Source organism: Crocodylus siamensis, chromosome 10 (assembly GCF_052110815.1).
Source record: "Crocodylus siamensis isolate JL-2025a chromosome 10, ASM5211081v1, whole genome shotgun sequence".
In the NCBI taxonomy this organism is placed as follows: Eukaryota; Metazoa; Chordata; order Crocodylia; family Crocodylidae; genus Crocodylus; species Crocodylus siamensis.
Window position 1 is genome coordinate 40,454,631 of NC_143404.1, and position 21,333 is coordinate 40,475,963.

A 21,333-nucleotide genomic window follows, 5' to 3' on the forward strand; every position below is an offset into this window, starting at 1 on the left:
CCCAGCATGTATACCTGATCTCACAGAATGCCCCCACATTGATCTTGATCAGGTAACTAGAGAAAGAAACCCAACAGTCTATGCTAGGACAGGGATGGGGGTTAACTTCTCTGAGTTAGTTAACCCTGACACAACCTTCACCACTTTTTCTGGGCTCAGAAATCCCTAAGGGCACACTCTACCTCACAGTGGCAGCATGCAACAACCACAGTGCCCCCGAGTATACCCACCCCCAGTACACTGCAAACCTAAGCTATGCCTATGAAGCCACTAGAGTGCCTGCTGCAGCTGGTTTGGATCTCTTGTTCTCTAGAATCTTGAAAGCAGCCGCAGGGAATGACCCTAGAGTGGCCTCACCAACATACTTCCAGATTTGCAGCACTGAATTCATGGCAGAAAAGTGGCACTGCATTCAGCTACATGCTAAACTCTCATTAGAAGGGTGATGTGTGTACATGCCAATCCGAGGATATTTTTGATCAGGGACAAACAAGTGCAACTTTCCTAGGACAAATTTAACATCTGTTCCTAGCCTAAGAGACTGCTCTCCAATCCTTTGCTCTACATGTTGGCCTTCTGACTCTGCCTTTTGGCTCCCTCTAGTGTCCCTAGGACTCACAGCCACTGTCCCCTCCTGTTCTGTGCAGCTAGCATGAGTGTTTGTTACCAGAAGACAATCTGAAGTGTCATACAGAAGAAGGGCTGGAAGGGACCTCCAGAGATCATCTAGTCCAACGCCCTGCCTGAGGCAGGATCATCTCTATCTAAACCGTCCCATACAAACCATAATCTAAATTCTACATAAGACTACCCTCAACCCTGGCACAATATAGACCTAGCACCCTAACCTGGCATAGGTAAAGCAGGAGAACCATGTCAGACAATGTCCTGTTTCTATAAAACGCTGCCAATATATGCTGAAGAGGTCCTGGGCCATGCCTCTGCTACAGAGGAAGGCAAAAACTTCCACAGTCCACACCAATCTGACCAGGAAGTAAAAATCCTTTTTGTCTCCAAATACAGCAATTGATCTGACCCTGAGTGGAGAGGCAAGACCCTCTAGTCCAGAACCTCCCACTTTGCTCCTGACCGAAGAATCAGCACACCGCAGTTGAAGTCTCCTTCTTTAAATGTAGCCAACACCCAATGCCTCTGGGGATGCTTAAAAACACCCTGACACATATACCAGAAAAAAGGGTGGGGGGAGGGAATGGGAGCAACCAGCCAAGCCCAGAAGTATGGGAAACTCAGAGTTACGCCTAGATCATCCTCAAACAATGACTGTCCAACTTCTTCTTGAATACCTCCAATGATGGAAAGTCCACAACTTCCCTAGGTAGTCTATTTCACTGCCTTACTATTCTCACAGTGAAGATGTTTTTCTTGATATCCAATCTAAATTTACTTTGCTGCAACTACAAGCCATTGGTGCATATCCTCTTTGCAGCAAGAGAGAAAAGGTGATTTCCCTCTTCTTTATGGCAGCCTTTCAAGTATTTTGAAAGACTGCTGTCATGTCACCTATAAGCTGAACGTGTCTTCTGTCTCTCCTCATATAATTTGCCTTCTGAGCCCTTGATCATCTTTGTTGCCTGCCTCTGGACCATGTCTAACTTCTCTAAGTCTTTTTTAAAACATAGAGCCCAGAAATGCACACAGTACTCCAGATGAGGTCTAACCAGTGCTTATTAGAAGGGCACTATCTCCTCTTTTGTCTTTTACTAAATGTTCTATTGATGCAGCCCAAAACTGCATTGGCCATTTGTGTGGCTGCATCACACTGCAGACTCTTACTGAGTTTGTGGTCTACTAAGACTCCCAAGTCCTTTTCCACAGAGCTGCCATCTAGCCAGGTGTCACCTATTTTGTATCTGTGTTTTTTATTATTTCTCCTAAGGTGCAGCACCTTGCATTTGTCTGCATTGAACTTCATCCTGTTGACTAGTGCAGCTTTCCAATCTGTTGAGATCCTCCTGAATTGTGCTCACATCCTCTGGTGTGTTCACAGTCCTTCCCAGTTTTGCGTCATTTGCAAACTTGCTAAAGAAGCTTTCTATGCCAGCATCCACATTGTTAATAAACATGTTAAAAAGCACCAGGCTCAGGACAGACACCTGTGGGACTCCATTCAAAACCTCTTACCATTCTGATATGGACCAATTAATACTTACCCTTTGCTTATGGCTATTGAGCCAGTTATCTAACCTCTTTGCAGTAGTTTTCTGCATCCCACATTTCTCCAATTTGCTTGTGATAAGGTCACGCGGGACCTTGTCAAAAGACTTGCTGAAGTCCAGATGCACTATATCCACAGAAATCCTTTCAGTAACCCAAGCAGGTATTTTGGTGAGAAGATCAGGTTTGTTTGACACCATTTGTTTTTAATAAATCCACGCTGGCTGCTTGTGATTAACCTTTCTTCCTCCAGATAGTTGCAAATGGCCTTCCTTAGGTACTGAGGTGAGACTAACCGGTCTGTAGTTCCCCAGGTCCTCCTTCTTGCCTTTTTTAAAGAGGAGAACAACACTGGCCCATTTCTAGTCCTTTGGTATCTGGACCATCTCCCACAACTTCATTAAGATCATTGCCAAGGGCTCCAAGACCTCCTCTGTCAATTTTTTCAGGACCCTGGAATGAAGCTCATCTGGCCCTGATGACTTGAATTCATTCAGATCCAACAAAAGCTTTCTGAATGTCTCTCTTTTTATCTCCTCCCTCATCTTGCCCCCTTCCATGTCCAGATAAACCCTATTAGATGTCCAGCAGCTTATTTTTTTGTGAAGACTGAGGCAAAGTAGCTGTTGAGTAACTCCACTGTCTTTGTATTTTCAGTTAGGACTTCCTCCTGGTTTATTAACAGAGGACCCACCTTGGTCCTTCTTTTCTGGCCAATATACTTACACAACCTCTTCTTGTTGTCCTTAACCTCCTTTGCCAGTGTGGCAGGGGCACTGCCATGAGAACAAACTTACCACTGGCAAAGGAGTGCGAGAGAAGTGGCAACAAGATACTACTGCAGATCAAAAGAGCCTCCCGATGCTGGTATAGATGTGCTTTGTTAACATGTGCTGCCAGAGATGCTCTGGCTGGCACTCAGGAAAAGAGTTAAAACCCACCCCGACTAGCATCTGGAGAGAACCAAAAGTGGATCCTCCTGAGAGCCTTGAGTGGTGGGGAAAGACTGTGTGCCCTGGCAGGGGTTACTGGTGGCAACCAAGAGAGTTTGGGTGCCTGACCAAAGCTGGCTGAGAGGAGCCGGGATACCTACCTCTCCAGCAGCCATGAATCCCCGATGACAAAGGCAGAGAATGGAACAGCAGTGAGCCTGCAGGGAGAAAGAAATGGAAAAGTGGTGAATGCCACGAGTAACTCTGGGAAAAGGTGCCTGAGGTAAGGTACAATCCAGGGTATAAGAGGTGGTGAGTCAGGCTAATTTTGAGGGCTCAAGAAGAAATATGGACTCCTCGAAAGAGACTGTATATGTGCTCTGATTTTGGCTGTGGATAAACAGGGGCTATTGCCCCATCCATTGTTGCTAGTTGAAAGGAAGATTTGGCCAAAATCTCATTGGTTGGTGTTACGCAGGGTGTAGGGGAGGCAGAGTTCCAGGACCAATGGCCTGCTCATGAGAACCAAGAGGGAGCCAGGAGAGGCAGGATCGAAGAACTTACTCCCATTAATAATTATTCCAACAAAGTTGTAGCAGGAAAGACTCCTTGGGGACCTTAAAGACTCACACTGGCAGGCAAGCTTTCAACTCGCAAGGGGACAGGAGTTTCTGACCAACTTGAGAGGGCTAAATGCTTGAACGAGTGCCATAGTAAATTACAGCCAGGTACAGCTTCATTGCCTTCCTGATTTTTTCCCTGCAGGTTCTTGCTATTTCCTGGTACACATCCTTGGTGATCCACCCATTCTTCCATTGCCTGCATGCTTTCCTTTGTGTTTGAGGCATTTTAGAAGCTTCTTGGGCAGCCACATTTTTCTTGCACCATTCTTCCTGTGCTTCCATTGTGTAGGGACAGTTTCTTGTTGGGCTTCCAATTCTGTGCTCCGTAGAAACTTACAGCCCTCATAGGTGCTTTATCCTTCAATCTGCCCTCCCATGATACCATGCCCATTATCTTCCTGAGTTGGATGAAATCCACCTTTTTGAAATCTAGCATCCTAACTTTGCTGACCTCATGCTGTCCCTGTTTCAGGATCTGGAAATCTAGGATATCATGATCACTTCCTCCCAAGTTGTCCATTATCTTCACATTCTCTACCAGTTCTTCTCTGTTGGTCATGGCAAAGTCCAAGATGTATGATCCTCTAGTTGTATCCTCTATTTTCTGAAAGAGAAAGTTGTCTTCCATACAAGTTAGAAACTGACTTGACATTTTATGTTTGGCTGCAATGCTCTTACAGCAGATATATGGAAAATTGAAATCTCCCTTCAGTACCATCCCACAGCTTTTGGATAAATTTGTCACCTGTTTGAAGAATACCTCATCCACCTCATCTTCCTGTTTAGATGTCCTATAGTAAATCTCCACCATTATATCAGTGCCATGTCTTTCACTTTTCATTTTCACCCAAGTGCATTCTACTTTGCCGTCTTCTTCCTCCTGAACCAGGGAACAATTTTTGACATACAAGGCAATACCACCACTTTTTCTTCCAACCCTAGCCTTCCAAAATTGAGTGTAACCCTCAGTGTTGACATTGCAGTTATAAGAACTGTCCCACAAGGTCTCAGTGATGCCAATCAGATGGTAGATCTTTTTACAGGCTGTAACTTCCATCTCATTTTTGTTTATTCTCCATATTTCTTGCATTTGTATAAATGCATAAGATGTATTTTGCATTTTGACCTCCTTACTTCCTTTTTGTGCCACTTATTCCAGTCCTGTAGATCTCTGGTCCTTTCCCAGAGTTGAGTTATTTCTTTGAGTCCTTTCTCCTCTGGACTGTGCACTCTGTTGCTGAAGGGTTTTGATCACCATTCCCTGTGAAATTTAGTTTAAAGTCCTCCATACTAGGTTGGCCAGATGATGCCCAGATATACTGTTCTACATTCTTGTCAGATGGATCCCATCTCTTGATCCAAAAATATCCACCTGTTGTTGAAGAAACTGAAGCCTTCGTGTCAACACCACCATCTCAGCCACATGTTCACTTCCAAGATAAGAGGGTCTCTGCCTGGATCCTGCCTTCCACAGGAAGGTTTGTGAAAACACCACTTGTGCTCCAAGCTCCTTAATCCTTCTGCCAAGAGCCTCATAGTCACCTCTGATCTAGTTAGTGTAATTCCTGACAGTATCAGTGCTGCCTACATGGACAAATAGGATGTGATAGTGGACCACAGTATAGATAAGCTTTGTTAGACTCTCTATGATGTCCTCAGTTTGGGCTCCAGCCAAGCAGCATACCTCCTGAGCCCCCAAAACTGGATAACAGATTGGTGCCTCTGTCCCCTGCAGAAGGGAGTCACCAACCACCACCATTCTTCTCTTCCTTCTTGGTGCAGTCCTGGAACCCGTGTCCTTGGGGTCTTGACTTCCTGCTCTCTAGACTGCTGCTTCCTCTGCCTCATGGCTGCAGATGTCTTCTCCTCTGCTTCTTCCTCAGCAGTTCCACCAATGGCTCCTCCTCAGTCCACTTCTCTTCAATTCTGGGAGCCCTCCTTTGAGTAACCACATGCTGCCACTTCTCTTCATTGCCCTTCGGCCACTCCAGTACCAGCCTGTCATAACTCTTGTCCAAGTAATCTTCCTGGTCCTGGATACAATGCAGCATGGATACCTGTGCTTCCAGTCTTCTTGAATATTCTCCTCAAAGGCAGACACCTACTTACACTTGGTGCAGATGAAGTACTTCTGACCCTCTGAGAGGAACATGAACATGGCACATCCCACATAGTTTGTGCCTCCTTTGCTCCCTGAACCACACCTATGCTCAGGGCCAGCCCACCATTTTTGGGGGATCCCTGCAAGAGATAGTTTTGGGGCCCCCTGCTCCAAAGAAGCCAGTGGTAGTGGCAGCAGGAGGGGGGAGGGAGGTGGCAAACAGCCAGACATGAAGCCCGAGGCAATGAGCGGCCAGACACGGGGGCATAGATGGAGGAAGAAAACAAAATTTGTGTGGGCTGGGCATGTGTGCACGCATGTGAGCACAAACGCTTCCCCCCATGGGAAAGTCTGAGGGGGGAAGGGGAAAGGGAAGGGGAAAAGGGGAGGTGACATTGTCTGGTGCTCCACTGCCCAGTCCACCTCCCAGCCTCATCCCCAGCCCCGGCCATGTCCCGGCCCTGGCCATGCCATCCCTGGATGCCGCACTGGCCACAGCTGTCTCCTGGCTGCACCAGTCCCAACCCTGGCTGCCTCCTGGCCCCAGCCACACCAGTCCTATTCCTGGCAGCCTCCCGGCTGTACCACCAGCTCTGACTGCCTCTTAGCTGCACTGTCACTGGCTGTGCCAGCCTCCTGGCCCCAACACCTGCCCTGGCTGCTTTGGCCCTGGCCCTGGCTGCCTCCCCACCCTGGCCCTGTCTGTGCACCAGCTGCAGGGGCCCAGAGCTGAGGGTCAGAGCAGGGTCAGCCTCAGCTGCACTGCTGGGCTGGAGGGGATGGAGGCCCCAGGACCCCTGCGCCCATCCTGGCCCACCCCACATTGTTCTCAGGAAGAGCCCAACATCTCTTCCAGAGGCACGGCGCTGGGCAGCCAAGGGCAGAGGGAAGGCATGTGGCCCCCCAATCTTTGCATGGGCAAGGGCAGGCCACAGCTGAGAACTGGGCTCAGCCTCTGCTCCACGTCTCCACTCCTCGCCACCACCGCTTCAAAAGCGATGGGCACCGCCATGTGTGTCCTGCCGCTGGGCGGGCCAGACAGTGAGACAGATGGCAGTGCCCACCACATTCAAAGCAGTGGTAGTGAGGCATGGAGACATTAGGCAGAGGCTGAGCCTAGCTTGTAGCTGTGGCCTGTGCAAAGATCGGGGGTCCATGTGCCCTTCCCTCACCTTAGCTGCCCGGTGCCATGCCTCTAGAGGAGCTGCTGGGCTCTGATTGTCCCATGATCCAGCCGAGCCAGGGCCCCAGTCACAGTGAATGGGAGGCTGGGTCGGGTCACTAGCCCCTCACTTCTGCTGCCTATGTGCAGAGGGCCCCTTAGCTACAGGGCCCCCTGCGGCTGCAGGTTTTGCAGTATAGGACAGGCCAGCTCTGCCTATGCTACAAGGATAAAAAAAAGAGTGGGGTATGGGGGAAGAGAGAAGAAACAAAATACCACAAGGACCTACACACCAAGCACATGCATCAGGCCCCTTGCCCATGCTCCCACCCACACATGCATGCATGCACATGCTTGGAGTGTACTGCTCCCTGGCTCCCTCCTAGGTGAACTCTCTAGACAAAACCCTTCTCTGTTTGCTGCCCTCTGTTTGCCGCTCCCATGGTTCACTAAGGGCTGCCTTTTTATAAAGCTGCCTATTAGAGCTGTGCAAAGCTTTCCCAGCTGTTTTGTTTCAATGCTGTTTCGACTCATTTTGAGCTCAAAACAGCAAAATCAAAACTAAACAAAGGCTTTGAAACAGCCTTGAAATGAACCAAGGCCAGCTGAAAAGTTTTGAAAGTTTCAAAACATTTTTAATTTCGAAGCAGCCAGCCAGGTTGGGGGAGGGGTAAGCAGGGGAGAGCCAGGGCTGCGCTCCAAGCGGCTCTGCCAGCCCCATGGAGCTCAGCCTGGTGGCAGAAGGTTACACTCTGCCTCCCTCCACTGGGCTGAGTTCTACGGGACTGCAAGCTGCTGGGAGCTGAGCCCAGTGGCAGGAGGTGCTTCCCCCCATGGGGATCAGTTCCCCAGGGCTGGGAGCCACTGGTAACTGAGCCTGGTGGGGGGAAGTGCTTCCCACTGCCGGGCTCAGTTCCCAGCGGCTCGCAGTGCTTCCCCTGCTTCCCAGCGGCAGGAGGTGCTTCCCCCGGCTGGGCTGGGTTCCCCAGTGCTGGGTCCCAGGCAGCAGGAGCAGCCTCCTGTCATGCAGCAGGCAGATTGGGGACCTGCCTGCACCCCCAGGAGGGCTGCAGGGGCTCTGCTGGACTCCTTCCAGAGGTGTGGGCCCCCAATCTGTCTGCCGGATCACAGGATGCTGCTCCTGCTCCCTGATCAGCTTGAGGTGCTGTTTCCTAGAAACCCCTGCACCTATCTTCTTGAAACTTGGCAGGCTACCCTCAGGAAGGGCTACCATCCTTGCATTTTCATCAGAATCAGGAAAGAAATGACAAAGTTATAGGCAGTTTTGTGCTTCCCCATTATAGCTTATGGGTGGAACGTCGAGACAGCATCAAAACAGGGAAACCATTTCGACGAAACGGAATAGAAAAGTGCTTTTGAAATGAAATGGAACTCAAAATGAAACACTGTTCTGTCAAAACATTGAAACAGAAATCAAAGCAGAATGTTGCTGTTTCACACAGCCCTACTGTCTATCCTAGTTCCACTCCTCATTTACCTAAACCAGCCCCGCCCAGAGCAAGTCCTGTCACTCAGCCACTTCAGAAGGGGGAAAAAAAGGAAAAGAACAAAGAAAGAGACAGAGAGAGAGCGGGGTGTAGAACAAGAAAGAAAAAAAGTAATTACAAACCATGAGGGGTGAGGGAAAGAATCACAAACACACACCAGGTACTAGGCAAACCCTCTAGCAGTGATCACCCACTCCAAGATACTAATACAGAGAAAAGCCTCTTCAAGGCCCTCCCACACCTGAGCTGGTTATCCTAGAGCCACTATTCTCTGCTTCCAGCTCAGCTTGCTGATGTCCTGGTGGAAATGTGATTGCTGAGCCCTAGAACAAGGGGCTTGGAGTCAGGCCTTTTGACTCTGCCCTGGCCTCTTGCAGGACCATGAACGGGTTATTTGACCTCGTGCCTGTTTGTTCAGATACAAAACTATATAAAATGCCACTGTGCTCTGGGGAGTGACTGTTACACTCTGTACTGCCCACTGGCTCTGAGTGACCCTGCACTGAATGCATGCAGGCTGCAAGGAAGAGGACTGTGAGCTACACTGGACTCTGCCCCTTCCCATGCCCGCATCCCCCATCCAGAACCGGGGGCTCCTGTGCTGCCCATGTACCTTCAGAGAATCTCAGAGATCCTGTGCAGTCTTTCCCCTCAACAGCAGTGTGCAGGTAGAACTCGATGGAGTGGATCTGTAATCCTTCCTCCATGCTCCTTAAGTGCTTGGAGAGCCTTTGAGGGAAGGAACCATAAAGGAACACAATGTATATACTGGGCATGATCTGGGAATTGAAACACCCCACTGTCTCTGAAGTGGCTGAGAGTTGCGCTGTTAGGTTGGGAGGATCCAGCCCACTCTTCACCCTTACAAAGTAGAAGAGAAAGGAGGGGAACCCTTATTAGCTAATAAGCAGAGAGCACCTGGCCACCTGTCCTGCCAGAGGGCCCTGGCCAGATCCCTTCTCTCAAATATGTCTCTCAAATCTTGCCTTCTCTTACAGTGGCAAATTTGGGCTGTGGCTGGATGGGGATTTGTACCGTGGAGGAAGCTGCCCCTGTGAGACTTTCAACAACAAGACACTATCACACCAGGAGGAGTTCTTTATTCAGGACCTGGAAGTGTGGGCTCTGCCCTAAGCTGCAAAGCCAGTCCTTGGACTCTCCCTTGTATGGCACATAAAAATAACAAGCTGCTTTTTACCAGTGTTTTTCTCTTAGTTGTTCCCCAGCAACCTCTGGAAACTGTCCTGGAGAGCAGAATCCTGCTGCCTGTCCCATGCAATGGCAAAGGAAGGCAGCCTGGCTTCACAGACACTGCTGTTGCCTCTCTATTTGTCCCCTCTCTAACCATCACTTGTCCTCCTTTCTCTTGAGTTCTTTAGGCTGAAAAAATGAATGGGATCCTCCTTTGCAGAGGCTCACATCATTTGCTGAGCATGCACCAATCTTAGTCTATGCTGGGTGAAAGGCCCAGTGCTGTAGCATGGGCAGTGATGGGGCAGTTCTGCTCCCTGGTGCCTTCAGAAGCTTTGGGTGGCTTCTGCAATTAGTTTCATTGTGCCAGCTGTTACAGGGAGGTCACAACTGGAGGAGCTGGATGATGCCATGCAGAATTGTTCATTGGAAAGATGGTCTAGAGGATAATAAATTGAGCCAATACATTTACAGTGGGCAGGTGAGTTGCTGAGTTCTGAACTAAGGGAATTGACCGGCATGGGGGGCTCAGCCCAGCTAGAGTGATCTTTGATGCTTGGCTTTGTTGTCACTCCCACAGAAGGCATTATGACAATGGTAAGCTATAGATGGATGTCCTTTGACCAGCCTGTCCATCACAGCACACGGCAGGTACTGCATGTGTCTCCCCAGATTTCAGCCAGAGGGAGAGGGCTGCAGCTGGGAGGGTGTCCCTAAAAGAAAGCCCTGCCAGTTCCTCTCATTTGTATGAGCACCATACTTCAGTCTCTGTTATAGTAACATCCAGTTAGAGATACCTTGCTACTCCCCTTCCATTTGGCACTGTGTCCTGCCTGGTATCTTTAAAAACACATAGTAAGAATACCAACCGGCCAGCAGAGCGGATGACTAGTAGGGTTGTGTGAAGCTTTGGTCCCTGATTTGATTTGGCGGAGATTAGCCTGATTCAGTGGCTGAATCTCTGAATCTGAATCAAATCAGAGGACCCTTTAATCTTTCTGAATCGAATTGGAGCCCTCCAAATCAATTTGGAGATATTCAGAAAGATTGGGCAATTCGGACATAGACACAGCTTTAAATGCTTTTTCTACATACCTCTACGTAGCTGGTGGCTCATGAATGCTGCGATGCTGCGGGGCATGGAGTACCCCACAGAAGCATGGGAGTTTTCCCAGAGCACTTGGCAGCAGACCCAGAAGCACTTCCGGTCCATTTCCTGATCTGCTGGGGAGTGCGCAGGGGGGCGTGCGGGAGGGGGCCCCTGTGTACTCCCTGGTGGATCCAGAAGTTGACTGGAAGTACTTCTGGTCCACTTCCAGGTTCACCACGAAACATGCAGAGGGCCCCCCCACACTCTTGTGGGACGCTACATCTGCCCCAGCATCGCAGCATTCACAAGCTGTGCTTGTACCTCAAGGTATATAGAAAAAACTTTTAAAGCTGTGTCTATGCCCGAATTGCTGATTCTCTGAATCAGCATCGAATCTTCAGATTCAGATTCAGCTGAATTGAATCAGGGACAGTGATCCAAATCAACAAATCGAATCTCTGTTCCTCATTTGGGCTGAATCTGAACTACATAGGGCCCACTTCGCACACCCCTAATGACTAGTATCGGACTGCAGTAACTCCTGAACCTTCAAAAATTGCATGCATAAACTAAAGTACATGCTGCACTGGAGGCTAAAATAGAGGTCCACCTGGGCCATGTTCCTTTCTTGCCCCCCTTCCTCCCCTGCAACTTCCTGGATCCACACCTGTGCTCTGAGGACTCCCCCTCAACTCCCCATTACATACACACAGGAGCATCAGAATTAAGATAGCCCCTTCCTTGCCCTATGCCAGTGATGCTTAGCTTTCAGCCCATGGAGTCATGTCATCCAGCCCATAGAACTTCCCACAGCTCCAGAAATTTGGGGGCAGGGAACTGTGGCAGTGTCAATTTCTGTGGCGTCCATAGCTGTAACAATTCATGCTGCCACAGCCTCCATGCCCTCAAATCTGGACCTGTGGGGAACCCCTTGGGTCAAATGACATGGCTCTGTGTCAGACTGCACCCATATACTGCCCCATGAGCCAACACCACACTGGATATGGCCAACAGGCCAACCCAATCCATGGGATCTAGCCTGTGGACTGGTCCTGCACCACTCATCCAGCCCATGGGACCACACAGTTGAGCACCACTGCCCTACACTGTAGGACCTTGAGAAATAATTAGAGAGGAGCCAACCAAAGCTTTCCATGGTCAGTACAGCTGCAGAAACCACTGAAGTAGGGACCTTTGGCCATTCTGAGAATTCTCTACAGCAATGACTGTGCTGTCTCGGCCTTGTGCCAATCAAATGTTCCTTCCAAGCTTCACAGCACCCTTCCTGTCAGTGCATTCACTCAGCTTCACTCTACACCTTCCCCTCCTGCTCTCCTCTTCCCTAATGTCCACCTACCTACTTCTTTTTTTCTTTCCAGTTAACTGAACCCCTCCTAACTAACCAGATCTTCTCTCAATTCCCAAAATGAGCCACTGTACTACCATGATATTTGCTGCCATCCCACTGTTCATTCTACTGATTTGGTCTACCATTATACCTACCCAGCTTGTCACCTTACTTTGACTGGGTACCTGTTAATGCAGGTACATTCTATTACTCTTGTGTCAATACAATGCCTTGCTCAATGGGGCTACGTTCTGGACTGGTGCTTTAGCATTTATGTAATAAACACATTTAATAAGACACTAGGTCAATTTTTCTCTGCCTTCCTTATGGAGACATTCAGATCCATGTGCAAACTACGGGCTACCGGCCCATTTCTGAGTGTCATTTAGCCTGGGCATTAGAGAACCGATCAAGTGCAGACAAAAAAAAAAACCCCATGCAGAAAATACAACATGTGCATTCTTAAGGAACTAACCTCTCTAGCCAGAGCAAACCTATGTCTAGATAATGCGCAATAACCAGAGAGGTCAAGAGCTGTCTGCTGCATGTCATTGCTGGTTTTGCTACAAAGTTTGGCCTTTAGCAGAGCCAAAGTCTGTAAGCCCTCACACACAGATTTATTATTGCAAGTTTGTAGCCCTTCTTGGGGAATTATCTACCAAACCCCACAAATGGGCACTGGTGTATAAGCAGTTCATATTCTGGTAGCTGCAAAAGACCTTCTAGCAAGCTGACAGCTGCAGCCTTGTTGGTCAGCATGCTGCTCTCTGCTTTAAATAGATTTAAGCAAAGTTGAAAAGTCAAGTGGATAGAATAAAACATGGGAAAGAAAATATACACCCTACATTTGACAAAGTATCAGACTGAATTTTATTAGTAGATGTTTAGGATTGTGAATCCAAAAAGATGGCAAAGCCAGTAGGGAAATACAAATCGCCCGAACGAAGGACTAACATTAGAGGGATGGGGGTGATGAGGGGAACGCAACTAGGTTACAGAAAATACAATGTTAGCCAACTAAGCCTGGTGGTGGGGGGAGGGGGGTGCAGGAAGTGGGGGGAGGGGTTCGTGACGCTGAGAAAGGAAGAAGATATAGTAGATACTACTACAGAGTAGTGGTATCCAACTGGTTGATCATGATCGACTTGTAGATCCCAGAGCTTGTTGAGGTTGATCCTGGGCTGGAGGGGGATGAGTGCATGTGTGCATGTGTGTGCACGCCTCCCCCAGCCCAGCAAGTCAGTCAGTGCGGGAGGGAAGGGGCAGAGGCCCAGGGGGCACATGCAGCAGGGCTCAGAGCACAAAACCCAGCCCACAGCAGGAGCCGCCTCTGCTGCACACAGATGGTGGCGGGGGAGGCAAATCCCCCCCCAATGCAGGGCCCACCCTGCCCGACAGGCAGATGCAGGGGCAGGTGCCCCCCCATGGCTTCCTGGGCTGCATGCCTCCCCCTCCCCATGTCCCCTGCATAAGCCACTTGCAACTCTGGCCCCTGCCCTGCACCAGCTGTGCTACCTCCCTCACCGCCATTGGGGGTGGGGGCAGATTGAGGCCCCAGCAGTGAGGAAGGGAGTGGGGGCTAGGGTTGGGGCCTCCATCTACTCTGCCCCCACCCCACGGCCCTTTCCCCTCCCTGCTCCCCTCCCCACAGACTTATCTGCTGGGCTGGGGGAAGGTAGATCTTGAGTTCCTTTTAAATTCCCAAAATGATCTCTGACCTAAAAAGGTTGGAGACCACTGCTACAGAAACTTCTTCATCCATCTCAAGCACCAGAAACTCACAGTCTGCTCAACCCACACTCACATGGCATGACACTCTCATCTGCATTTCAGATGGTCACAGTGGGAGAGACACCAGGACTACTTTGTCTGCTAGTGCTAGCCTGAACCATACAACCTTTCCCTCAACTAGTATGTACTTACTCAATAACATCCTTTCCCCTAGTCCTCAGGTGTACTTTCCATGTCTTTGGGCCACATTTCACAATCCTTACCAGCAAAATGAATTAGTAAAATGCTGCTGGATTTTCCTCTAAATCTTCATTTAAACTTAATTTAAGCTTTGGCTTGTTATCCCCTCACAGGAGTTGTACAAGGGCTCAAAGCAGCATCACTATTGTGGCAGATTGTCAGCAAGAGGCCTACCTTCTGACTGATCTAGAAACCTGCTGCTACTGTGGCTGCAGTGTCATGTGCTGAGACAAGATAACATGCAGCAGGACTCTTTCTTGGCCCGAACATTTCTATCCCTTCATGGTATCTTAAACCTGGACTGACTCCAATCCAAATGTCTCTCCTGGTCCACAATAGAGAGTGAGAATAGAGCAAATATCTCTTTCATCTGATCTTCCTTAAGATTAGGGGCATCTCAGTAAATTCATGAAATAAAGGAATTCAACACGGGGTTCATTTCATTAGGTAAAAAACAGAGGTTTGCTCTGGCTAAGAAGGTTTGTTCCTGAAGAATGTATGTGTTTTGTCTGCACATTTTTCTTGTCTGCTCTTAACAACTGGACTTGGTTTTTAATATAAGGTCCACCCCATGATTCCATATAACAAATTGTATTAAAATACCTGTCCACCAGGTTTGCTTTTTTCCCAAATTACATTCAGGTTGTCAGTTTAACTTGGCTGAAAAAATAAACACTCCACCTCAAAGGTTAACATCTGAGCACCTCTCTTTCAAAAGTGAAGAGTACCTTTCTACAACATAAGAGTCTCTGACACAAAATATTTTAACAGTAAAGTGCACCTTTTAAAATAGTTTTTAAAAGAGTAATTAACTTGAAGTGACATTCTGGAAGGAGTGCATTAGTCTGTTCAAGGAAGGGGACAGTGAAAAAAATTCAATTTCTGGAATCACTCAACCTGGCATCAGGTACAAGCAGTTCACTCAAGTCTTTGTAACAGATGTGCTTTCAAGTTAGTAAGGACTTAAAAATGCTCATTACATATACATATATAGGTCAGAATCATTGGTGGGACACTAAAAAAGGGGAACAGCACAACCCCACCTCTCAAATCTTCTGCTTCTGTATATTAATTGAATAGCAGAGCAGGAAGCAGAGGGTAGACATAACAACTGGATTGTGTCACTGGTTTGTACATTGTTCAGAAATATTACTGGTCATATTTGTACAGATGTACATCCACCACAAGCAGCAGCCTGAAGAGCTGTTGTTCTGCTGCCAGGGGGGCAGGGAGAACATCCATCCCAGCATGCCTTGCAGTGGGCAAGTCTCCAGTTTCATAGTTGGTAGGGTCGGAAGGGACCTGAGCAGATCATCAAGTCCGACCCCCTGCCATGGCAGGAAAGGGTTCTGGGTCAAATGACCCTGGCCAGGTGTTCATCCAGCCTTCCTTTAAAGACCCCCAGGGTAGGAGTCAGCACCTCTCTTGGAAGTTGGTTCCTAGACAGTGAAGTAGCGCCTCCTGATGTCTAGCCTGAATCTATCCTCTGCTAGCTTGTGTACATTGTTCAGGTCCGATAGCTTCTCCTCATAGGGCCTGCCCTGCTGCCCCCTGATCATGCAGGTTGCCCTCCTCTGGACCCTCTCAATGCGGTCCACATCCCTCCTGAAGTGCAGCACCCAGAACTGGATGCAGTACTCCAACTGCAGCCTGACCAGTGTCGCATAGAGGGGAAGGATCACCTCCTTGGACCTGCTCAAGATGCATCCCTGGATGCACGACAAGATGCGGTTGGCCTTCCTGACCGCATCCGCACATTGTCGGCCAATGTACATCATGGCATCAATGATGACTCCTAGGTCCTTTTCTGCCTCGGCACTGATAAGCAGGGAGTTCCCCAGCCTGTAGGTATGCTGCTGGTTCTTCCTCCCCAGGTGCAGTACCCTGCACTTGTCAGTGTTGAAACCCATCCTGTTCCCATTGGCCCACTCCTGTAACCTGTCTAGATCCGATTGCAGCCTATTCCTTCCTTCTAGAGTGCCCACTTCTCCCCACATCTTGGTGTCATCTGCAAATTTGAACAGGGTGCTTTTTACCCGCTTGTCCAAGTCACTGATGAAGATGTTGAACAGTGCGGGCCCGAGGACCGAGCCCTGCGGAACCCCACTGCCCACATCCCTCTAGGTCGAATAAGACGTGTCTACCACCACTCTCTGGGTGTGGCCCACCAGCCAGTTAGTGACCCATCTGACTGTAGGCATCAACACCACAATGTCCTAGTTTTTTTATGAGAATGGGGTGAGAGGCTAAGGGACATAAACCTGTTCAGCTTCCACAAGAGAAGGCTGAGGGGGGATCTAGTGGCCTGTTACAAACTAGTCAGAGGGGATCAGCAGGCATTGGGGGAGTCCCTGTTCCCAAGCGCTACCAGGAGTGACTAGAAATAACGGTCACAAGCTGGCAGAGGGTAGATTGAGACTAGGCATCAGGAGGCGCTACTTCACTGTCAGGGCGGCTAGGATCTGAAACCAACTTCCAGGCAAAGTGGTGCTTCCTCCTACCCTGGGGGTCTTTAAGAGGAGGCTAGATGAACACCATGCTGGGGTTGTTTGACCCCAGTACTTTTTCCTGCCATGGCAGGGGGTCATACTTGATGGTCTGCTCAGGTCCCTTCTGACCCTACCAACTATGAAACTATGACACCACAGTCACCTAATTTTTTAATGAGGATGGGTGAAAGATGGTGTTGAAGGCCTTCCTAAAGTCCAGAAAGACTACGTCCACTGCGACACCTGCATCTAAGGATTTGGTGACCTGGTCATAAAAGGTCACCAGGTTGGTCTGATAAGACCTGCCTCTAATGAACTCGTGTTGGGTGCCCCTGAGCATAGTCTCCCTTGCTGGCCCCTCGTGGACATGCGCCAGGATAATTCTCTCAAAAAGCATCCCCAGGACTGAAGTAAGACTCATGGGCCTACAGTTACCTGAGTCCTCTTTCCTCCCTTTTTTGAAGATGGGGACCACATTGGCCCTTTTCCAGTCATCCGGCACATGGCCTGAGCACCATGAGTACTCGTAAAGCCATGCCAGAGGTCCCGCAATAACCTCCGCTAGTTCCCTCAGCACTCTGGGGTGGAGATCATCAGGACCTGCTGATTTAAATATGTCTAGTCCCTCCAGAAGTTCCCTGATTAGGTCCTCACTGACCCTTAGGCTTAGCTGTACCGCCCACAGGGCCCCCAGGGGTCCCAGTGAGGGAGATGACCAGGTCCATCCTCAGAAATATGGAGGCAAAGAAATTGTTAAATAAGTCAGCTTTGCTGTCTGGTGCGATGACCAGATTTCCTAGCGTGTCCTGCAGAGGCCCCACTTTACCTAGTACCTTCTTTTTACCCCTTATGTATTTAAAAAAGGACTGCTTGTTGTCCTTGATCCGGGTTGCTAGTCCCAGTTCCATCTCTGCCTTGGCCTTCCTGACTGCCCCCCTACAATCCCGAGCAACAGAGGTATAGTCCTCTCTGGTGATGGCCCCTCTCTTCCAATGGGTGTATGCCTCCTTTTTAGCTTGGAGACATTTCCGGATGTTTTTGGTGAGCCATGGGGGCCTTTGCGCCCTCTTGCCTGCTTTGATCCATGTAGGAATTACTTCCCCTTTGGGCTTAGAGGATCGTCTCCTTAAGGAATGACACTCTTCCTGGACGCCCAACCCCCCCCTGCTTGGGGACCTCAGTGCCTCCCCCACTAGTCTCCTTACCTTGTTGAAGTACACCCTCCTGAAGTCCAGGGCTGCTTCCTTGCTGCAGGCCTTTCCCACCTTGCGCTGGATGGTGAACTCCAGCAGGCGATGATCGCGGTTGCCCAGGTGGTCGAGCACCCACAGTCCCCCCACCAGGGGCAAGGGCAGGCAGTACTCAGCTGGGGTGGGGGGGCAGGATCGGATAGGGTGTGGGATGGACCTGAAACTTGTTGGTGGGGGGCAGCTCCCACCTCTGTGCACACCCTGCGAGGGCACGGGGGTTTGTGTGCCCCTGGATCTGTGCAGGGAGGGGTGGGCAGGCTGCACCTGTAGGCTGGAGCCAGGGCTGCACCAGGGGCTGGGCTCAGAGAGGCGGCTGCAGCCACCCCAAATTTCACTGTAGCTCCCTCCCAGCACCACAACTGGTTGATCTGCCCCTCCCCCCATGTGCCTTCCTCCCCCCTCCCCTTCCACCACAATGGACTTACTGCCTGGAGGTAGCTCTCCACACTGCCAGGCTGTGCTCCTTGTTGCCTGAGTGCTGTGGTGCAGCTGTGCACACACATGGATATTTATCAGCCAAATTACTGGCCCCATCGGGCCAAGTTCTGATACAGCCAGTTTTCTTTACTTCAGTACTGATCCAATATTGTACTGATATAACGGTGCATCTCCAGTCCTTAGTATCATCTTAACTGCACAGAGATCTTTACCCAATGCAGGCAGGAAGCAGTTCTTGTACAGCCTCAAAGCGTGGGTCCTTCATTTGTTGTCTGGGTGGCAGGATGACTCCTTGGGCTGGACTGCACACACCTTGCTGGCAGATCTGCTTAGTTTTTATACTGCTTTATTGTATAGCTTCAAAGCATTTTCCCTTGATGGGCTGGCTGATTAGAGTCCAAACAAACAGGGAGGAAAAGATTGATCATATCACAACTATTAATTGCCTGGCTCCTGTTCTAGGGTGGTCTGGGTGTAAAGGCTTATGTTTTTCTGCAGCCCCTGCAATTATAGGTCAATATACAGGTGATGGGCCTTGAATGGTTGGACAGGATGCTTCGAGGTGTCACCAAACCTGTTTTAGGAAATGTGAGGATGTCACATACAGGACATCTCTCCTGTATTCAATGCACCTTTTACAGATTTCTCTTGAGATGCATATATCTAGTCTTTTGTTGTCGTTAGCTGCTAGGTCAATTGAAATGCATATGTAGTTTCCTTGCCTTCACTGGCTCAGCTTTTTCTTGCTTTCTTAGCTACACACACATGTGATGAGTGGGTCAGGTCTCTGCCAACAATTAATCAGGCTGTGTGGGACAGTGACAAATACAAGACCACTTGGAGACATCCTCACTCTAGAGCAGCAGAAAGTAGGTATCAAATTTATGCATGGATAGTTAAGTCACATTAGCTAACATGTAGATGTGCTAATGCACATAAACACAGTGTGTCCATTGACTTGGGACTAACTTAGTTCCAAGTTGGTCCTCACACCTGCATTAATACGCATTAACACATGCATGTGTGGATGTGCACCTAAATCACCTTAATGTACATTAGGTGAATGCACATTAAGTTTAGGCATGGGTAAAAGCATGTGTAGATGCCCAGTGATAGCAGATAAGAATAATAAAGACAAGGCAAATAGATTCTATATCTACTAGTCCTAGAGCTGTCACAAAGGGAAGGGATGCCTGGCCAGTAGATGAGCTTCACCCTGTGATTCTTTCTTGAATGTCAGATATCAGAATTCTGGAGGTTGAAAGCCAAGGCCCAACCCAGCCATGGTGGCCTCAGGTTTCCTTGCTTTTGTATTCTTTTTCTCCTCTGATGATTCTTTATTCCTGGGCATCATTGATTGGGCTCCCTGTGGTTGTCATACTGTCCATGTTCTGTCCCATCATTCATTGCCAGATAACATGGCATGAAATAGATTGTTTGCCACTGCAATCCCCTGTAAGCAGGAGGACCTGTAAGTGTGACCTCTGACCTCAGAGGCAGTAGAGTTCACAGTAGACAGGGCAGTAGACTACCTGCATGTAGCAGTGGAGGGCACACTGCATTGCAGAGTGTCTGGAAGACCACTGTAAGCAACCCTGGGGCATACCTGCAAGTCTGGAACATTTCCTAAAGTGTGTCTGGCCAGGCGCCTCTGCCACTGGCCATGTTTGTTCTAGCTGCCTAGGGTCCCATTCCAGGTGCACAATACGGGAACCCGAGCTGCCCTTGCAGCATGGCAAGGAAGCCAGTCAGGCCCTAAGTGACCTGCTCTTGGACACTCTTTGCTTTGTCAAAAATCAAATCCCTAACTGCTGTCAGAAGCCCTGCCTGGGCTGCTAATGGGACTTGTGCAGAGTCCAAAAGAAATGAAAACAAAACAGAAACTTGTCTGCAGATTTTTCTCTGTTGTTCTGAGGCATCAGCTCTGCTAATTCCCCCTTCTCCTTCAGGAGTTCTTCCAGGGCCAACCTGGACAGCTCTGGCTCTCCCCTTCCGGCTGCCTGCTGTTCTTCCTCACTTCCCCTCTTATTCTGTCCACCATCTCTGGTCACCTGACCTCCTAGCCAGCTGACCTGGCCACTGCTGTTGCCTAGCAACCCGGCTCCTAGCTGATCAGGTGGGTTGAGTACTAGGAAAGAAAACACCTAGCTCTCAGAGAGCAAGGCTCCCACAGCCCCCCAAGGGATCCTGAGGGGAGAGGCGGGGAGGGGAGGCAAGGGACAGAAAAGCCCCAGCAAGGGCTGGGGTCCTCTACCCTTGCCCTAGTAATGGGGTTGGGATCCCGTTACACCACCCATACCCATGTAATGTAAAATTTGGTATGCACTCATAGCATGAAATAGTTAAAACCTTTATCAAGTTAAGACAGTGCCTGCTTTTTCCATGTACATTATTGAACTATTCTGGCCAATTAACACTGAGCATAGATGGCTGTCTGGTTCTATTTAAATTGTAGCATGCCTACATGCTAAAACAGTTGTAATAACTGAGCATGACCTTAAGTAGCTCTGGATCTAAAAGAGCTTTGGGGTTGCATAAACAATCTGAAGAAGAGTGGTAGCAGTGGTGATGACCAGAAGTCTGCTGGTGATGACCAGAAGTGATCCTAAGTGATGACCTGTGGTGGCATTGAGGAGCAGCAATCCCCAGTGGGATCCCCCAGTGGTGGCAAGGAGGGGCATTGAACTCTGGTGCAGACTCACCCAACACTTTGGCTGGCATGGGTGGTAGAGATACTGGAGCAGAACAGCAACCTGTGGTGGTGAGTACCAGTTGTGAAGAATGGCAGGGAGCTCTGGGGTGGGCCTTCCTACTCAGTACCTGCCCCTTTTGACTGTCATGAGTGGTAGAGCCCCCTGACACTAGTCCTGGGGGAATCAAAAGCCTGAAATAATTGACTTCCCTGGTTGCATATGCCTTTTTCAGATGGCAGCTGGCCTGGAGGGAAAATGACAACTCTATTCAGCAGTGATTAGGTCTGAACTGTATGTAGTTCAGGGCTCTGCATTTTAAAAAGGACATAGAGAAATTGAAGAGGCTTTAAAGGTGGATGACA

General features: G+C 49.2%; 1 protein-coding gene across 2 annotated transcripts in view; it reads left to right on the top strand.

The window, feature by feature from the left end:
• TLDC2 (TBC/LysM-associated domain containing 2) overlaps window positions 1–12,432 on the top strand; it is an 81,677-nt gene extending 69,245 nt beyond the window's left edge. For both annotated transcript variants that reach the window (XM_090020659.1, XM_090020660.1), the window contains one exon: window positions 9,500–12,432. In XM_090020659.1, coding sequence (XP_089876785.1) covers window positions 9,500–9,635 — 136 coding nt within the window. In that variant the 3' untranslated portion in view covers window positions 9,636–12,432. The remainder of the gene's footprint in view (window positions 1–9,499) is intronic.
• The last annotated feature ends 8,901 nt before the right edge of the window (window positions 12,433–21,333 follow it).